Source organism: Sapajus apella, unplaced genomic scaffold (genome assembly GCF_009761245.1).
Source record: "Sapajus apella isolate SASKATOON/1434 unplaced genomic scaffold, GSC_monkey_1.0 scaffold36, whole genome shotgun sequence".
In the NCBI taxonomy this organism is placed as follows: domain Eukaryota; kingdom Metazoa; phylum Chordata; class Mammalia; order Primates; family Cebidae; genus Sapajus; species Sapajus apella.
The window spans coordinates 1,523,378-1,529,111 of record NW_022436976.1 but is presented as its reverse complement, the minus strand read 5'-3'; the positions used below and the strand labels follow the sequence as shown (position 1 = coordinate 1,529,111).

At 44.5% G+C, this 5,734-nt stretch overlaps 1 protein-coding gene and 1 long non-coding RNA gene across 6 annotated transcripts in view; one reads left to right on the top strand and one right to left on the bottom strand.

Annotated features, from left to right (window-relative positions):
* SYDE2 (synapse defective Rho GTPase homolog 2) overlaps positions 1 to 5,328 on the bottom strand; it is a 45,965-nt gene extending 40,637 nt beyond the window's left edge. For 3 of the 4 annotated variants that reach the window (XM_032296392.1, XM_032296393.1, XM_032296394.1), the window contains exon 1: positions 3,873 to 5,328. In XM_032296392.1, the coding sequence (XP_032152283.1) occupies positions 3,873 to 5,196 (1,324 nt within the window). In that variant the 5' untranslated portion in view covers positions 5,197 to 5,328. The remainder of the gene's footprint in view (positions 1 to 3,872) is intronic. The other variant, XM_032296391.1, reaches the window with a different exon arrangement.
* Positions 5,329 to 5,426: 98 nt separating this feature from the next.
* Positions 5,427 to 5,734, top strand: part of LOC116563750 — a 46,790-nt gene continuing 46,482 nt past the window's right edge. The window contains exon 1 of one of the 2 annotated variants that reach the window (XR_004274551.1): positions 5,427 to 5,707. This is a non-coding gene — a long non-coding RNA (uncharacterized LOC116563750). The remainder of the gene's footprint in view (positions 5,708 to 5,734) is intronic. The other variant, XR_004274552.1, reaches the window with a different exon arrangement.

The following is a 5,734-nucleotide window of genomic DNA, read 5'->3' as shown; positions in this document are numbered from 1 at the left end:
AGAACGCAGAATCTCTATTCTGTTAACCATTATACTATACAGCCTCCTCTCTTGCAGATTCCAAAATCTCACTAATATTTGTTAGTGCAAGATGAGAACAATATGGAAGGAATTGCTCAAATTTGTAATATGTAAGTAGTAAGTGTTAATATACATAAAACTGAAGCAAAAAGAGCCCAAGTGCTTTGCTCTAGATGGTAGTTTAAGTACCAAGTATCAGAATAAGGTAACATTTTTTTTTTTTTTTTTTTAAACTTCGGGGATGTGAGAGCTCTAGCAGCTTATTCAAAAGTATGGTCCACCAGACAGCAGCATCTACACTGGGTGCAGAATATCAGGTCCCCACCCCACACCTATAGAATCTGCATTTTAACAAAATTTCCAGGGAATTCATATGCACATTAAGTTTGAAAAGCACTGCTCTAAAACAGTGAACCACATTGTGAGTGGCAAAGGTCTAGCAAATGGCCTTCTCAAAAAATAAACACAACATCTCTTGGGAACCACTGGTCTAGAAATGTAGGACTTTCAAATCAACACAACACCATTTTCTGCTGAATTTGTAATTCTCAAAGTTTTCCAGCCACCAGCAACTCTAATGTTCCATGGCACTCTTCCAGAAAAAGAAAAAAAAGCAACTGCACTTGCTTTCTAGCACTGCAATAGCAGGATCTCTCAGGAAGAGATTTAAAACTAGAAGACTGTCAAAAACTACATACCTATTGCTACTCATCTTTAAAAGGGCCAATACAGAAAAAAATTGTTGAAAAAAATTAATAAAGATTATGTAATTCATAAAGATAAGAAATCAGAGTTACAAATACTTGAGAAAAGTAGATGGGAATCAAGTCATAGTGTCAACTTCACTTTAAGATGGTTAAAGATCATACCAAACTAATTAATACTACCTTAAAATAATTGTCTCAAATTTTAGACAAAATACTAAGTTACAAATCTAAGGTTTTTTCTTTCACAGACCATGTAGCAGGAGAAGTGGAGTCAAAGGAGGCTATTTTTTAAAGCAATAAAAGGTGCTTTTGAATTTGTGAAAACTATATGCTAATTAAAACTTATTTATAAAGATTTATAATGTATAGTTGGCAAACATTAAGATTCCTTTGTAATCTTAAGGCTTGCAGAAACTTGATAATTTTTACTATGTGTAATGACTTTAGATTTCTTAAATCATCATCTCAATTAAGAACAAATGGCCAATCTGTAAACACTACATACTTAACTATATCAAATCATTTGACATTATAAACTATCAAAAGTTCTTAGTAAGAGCCAGAAATCAAAACAGAATATCATTTGTGTTTCCATTTGTCAGTCTCAAAAATTTTCAAAATACCTGTATAAAGTATCTCCATTTCATTGAATAATTATTCTGTATTACAAATTCTAAATATAACTTTATTTTGACAGAAAATGTCTTATGAATAATATTGTAATGAAAAATGTGATATAGACCTTTTAGGATATTTAACATCTTTACATAAACAAGAATGTACTGCTACATCTAGACTGCGCCAAGTAAGTTTTGCAGAAAACTTGATTTAAAAGTAGAATCCAAGTAACATCAATTTGAAGTAAATATTTAAAGGTAAAAGTTTAAAACAGATACAGCAATTACTTTTTAAAATGTCTTAAAACCTAGCCTAAGATTCTCCCATCTTCTTAGAAACTGTGAGGGAGTTACTTGCCACCCCCATGCCTTGTTGAAATTCACCCACATCCTCAATCCAAGCAATTTAATAGAATTAACTGGATCAAACCTTTAAAGAACTCTAGAGTCTCTGATCTTACATAAATAGGAGCTTTTTTCAAACTAATGACGCCTTGAGTTTGAATCCACTTAGTTTGAATCCATATACAGGTACCAACTGAGTGTTCTTGGGCAAACTGCTTAATCCCTCTGTTATTTTTATTGCTGTTGTTGTTAAATGACAGCAAATCTCCATTTTGGGGGCTATAAAAATTTTATGAGAACCACCTAAAGTATCCAGAATGGTCTTAATAAGAACAACTAAACCTCATGAAAAATAATTTTTTTAAAAGCTCTCCAAATCTATACTAGATACGTAAATACTACACAAAGTATTTTCATCTCTCCTGAAAGAGGAATTCGTTATTTAAAAGGAAGTCACAATTGAGAGTTGTTTAAACCAGAGATTATGGTAGCTTTGGCTTAGATTTCTCATAAAATATCGAAAACACTATCATATAATAATTGTTTCATTTTAATTTCTTTTAAAGTTAGCAGTTTCATTTAGTTAATTGCTTAATGGAAAAATCAACTTCATTCTTAAAGGAACGATATTTATTACTTTTAAAATCCTTGAATGTTTACAACTGAGGGCATTAAAAACCATCAGATGGTAAATGTTTTAGCTCTGTGACAAAAGGTTAAAAAATATTTGACGATTTTTTTGTTATGGCTGAAATTCAACTATGGTACCAAGAATTAAAACTAAGCCAAAATCAGGGGAGGTAAAAATATTGTGGCAATAAAATATAATAAATAATTACAAATTACTTTACTCTTGAAAGTGCATGTTTAATATGAACTTAGTATAAAGTACACCTCTCAACAAAGAATTTACATTCTACTATCCTTTTGTTCCAGTGAAATGGAATATTTAACCTTGAGAATAAAATTTGACAGGTATGTATTAGGGCTTTACAGACAGAAAAAAAACTGCAAGTTGGCACACACTTTCAATGAATCATTTGATTTGTCTTCATTGTTTGGTTAAGTTTTCTGAACTTTGTTTCTCCCCACTGTTGTGTGTTTATTGGTTAAACAAAGTTAATGTGTATAAATCCAGTCCTGTAAGATTTGTAATTACTACCAGAGAAATTGCCACATACTGTGAGTTATAAGTCTTTATTCTCACTACAAATTTTTATATGTAAGAGTATTCAAAAGGCCATGTTGTTTTGGCTCACTTTGACGATATTGTACTCCTTTTGGGAAAGATATTTTGTTATTTACAACATAATTGACAGGTTTCTAGAATTGATAACCTAAACCTTCAGTGATAGTTAAAAATCATGCACATACAAAGTAGGGAGCATAATCCTATTATAAGGATCAATATACTTTTTAAAAAACTAATTTACTTCTCATATAAGTGTGGTTTAAGTTTGCAAATGACTGCTCTTTGAAAAAAAAATACCTGAAGAACATTTTTCTTTTGATTAAAATGCTAGTATCCTTGATTTTTCACACAATGAAGATTACTTACTTTGTTGGGGTTTCTTTGGTGGGGGGAGGCAGTTGGAGAGATGGTGTATGTGAAATACTATCTGACTAAAAAATTCTACTTATGGTAGGATTTTTTTGTTTGGGTTTTTGGTTGTGTGTATGTATGCATGCATGTGTGTGCGTGCCTGGGAGAGACAAAAAAAAAAGTTGTAATGAGTAAAATGACAGTTTATGAAACCTATAAAATCTACCTTGAATCAAATTCAAGTTCACAAACTCCACAAAAGTCTACGGATTTGCCTAGAGCTACAAAGAATAAAAATCAAGACAGTACCGCCCATCTGTAAATGTACTAAAAATGTGTTAAACTTAACCTTTACTCATTTAGGTAATACTTAGGGAATAGGCACACCGGTTCTTCGAGAAGGAAACACAAAAACCCGAATTATTCATGCCACTGTCTGATTAAAAAAAAAAAGCAAACCAAGTAAATGCATCTTATTAAGTAACCTCGAAATTAAGCTGCCACTTAAATGACGCTTACTTTGGTCCGGTATCGTACCTGTCTGCAAAAACATACCTTATTCTTGGCTCTGAAGACAGAAGCCCAGTTGGTAAACAGTAAGGCTCGCGGTGCAAGCATTTTGATCATAAAGTATCCTACCTGTCAGCGTAATTCTTTGGTCTGGAGACACCGACAGGACACGGTTTTCACGCACTTTCAAAGCGCCCAGATTTGGGGAGGCGGCCTGCGTTCCCGTGACTATGGGGGCCGTCCCACGGGCACGACCCTTCATTCCCAGGGACAGCAGACGCCCTTTGTACATCCACTTCTGCAGCTTCTTGACTGTCACTGCAGGCGGCCTGAGGAAGGACGGACCTTCCTGTAGGTCTCCTTTGCTGCTGCCTATCACAGAGGACCCCTCTGGATTCCTGAAAGGGCTTCCCGAGGAGCAGCCGTGGTCCTTGGAGCCTAGAGGCTGGAGGCGGGTGGGTGCAGCCGCCTGGGCGCGGTCCCCGCTCCAGCCGTCCATCCCACCTCCACGTGGCGGGGACTCGTCCCAGTCCCCGTGCGCGTCGCACCTGATCCAGCTGTCGCTCGGCCACCGCTGGAAGGGAGGCGGCGTGGCACCTACCCGGAGGCTCTCGAGGCTTCTGCTGCAGGACAGCCGCATCCGAGGAGTCCGCAGCTGGCCTCCCCCCGACTCCCTCTGAGGCGACCGGGGCGGGGACACCTGCTGCAGAGGGCGTCTGCCGCCTCCCCGCTCCCAGTCTCGGGGGCGGGCTCGGCGGTCCGCGGCGCCGCGGGAAGGCGGCTGGCCCGGAGCCCCGGCTCCCGCGGGGAAGCCGTGATCCGCCAAGCCCCCGCCGCCCCGCCGAGAGCCAGAGTCAGGGGGCAGGTCGTGCATGGCCTGGATCAGCAGATAATAGGCCTCTCGCAACTGGGTCCGCAGCCTGCCTGTCTCCAGGCGGCCGCCCTCCGCCCCCGGGGAGGAGCCCGCCGCTGGGGGAGGCGGGGGACGCCGTTCCGCCTCCGCCCCCTCAGGCTCTGGCACAGGCTGAGAGCTGCCGGGCAGGTTTTCGTAGTAGTCGGCGTCGCAGTCGTCTTCGTCTTCGTCCTCTCCGCTGCCCTCGGAACCATCCGGGGCGTGCAGAGAGGCGCGAGCGAGCCCGTGACTCCAGGGGGCGGACTCCCGCCCGCCGCGCGGCCGAGGCCCGAGCGCCCCTAACTGCTCCGGGTGGCCCACGGGGACCCGTGCCCCGGGACCCCATGCCTCAGGTGACGGCTGGGGCTGCTGTAGGCTCGGCGCTGCTCCCCCGGCGTGCTCGCGTGGCGGGGTGTCCGCGGCACCCCAGGCGTCTCCCGCGGCTGCCGAAGAGGCCGCCACCGCAGCTGCGGCTGCCGCCCGGAGCCCGAGCCCCCCGGCGCCGCGGGGACCCCGCCTTCCCCGGAGCCTGGAGAGCGTCCTCCTCAGAGGGTCCGCCATCCCCTCTGCCTTAGCCGCGACGCTCGCCCCCACCGTGGGGAGAGGTCGGCGCCCCGCTGCGGAGAAAACCGCGCTCGCAGAGGCGGCGGCGGCTCCCCATGACCAGCGCTGGCCCTCGCCGGCTCCTCACATACTTGGCATAACTCTGCCGCGGGAAGGCGTGGGGGAGGGCGGTGGCGCCGCAACGCGCATGCCCCGGAGCCCCGGGCCGCGACGGGGCGCGCGGGCCGCGGGCGGCAGAGATGGGTTCCCGGGGTGGGCTAGCGGCGCAGGTGTAGGCGGAGGCCGTGGGAGGGGAGGTGAGTAGTAGGTCAGCTGAAGCTGACCGACGGAAGCAGGAGTGGGAGCGCAGAGCGCGAAGGGTGCGGGAAGAGTTGAGGCAGAGGAAAGTAAAACGAGCGGGAACGTGAGCCTGGGCTGGCGGCTGCAAAGTTTTGGTTAGAGAGCCCAAGAAAGGGAAAGTGCCCTCCCGGCTGTCACCCCAGCACCTTCACTGCCACAGCTGCACAAGGTATGTCTTAGACAAAGCAAGTCCTAG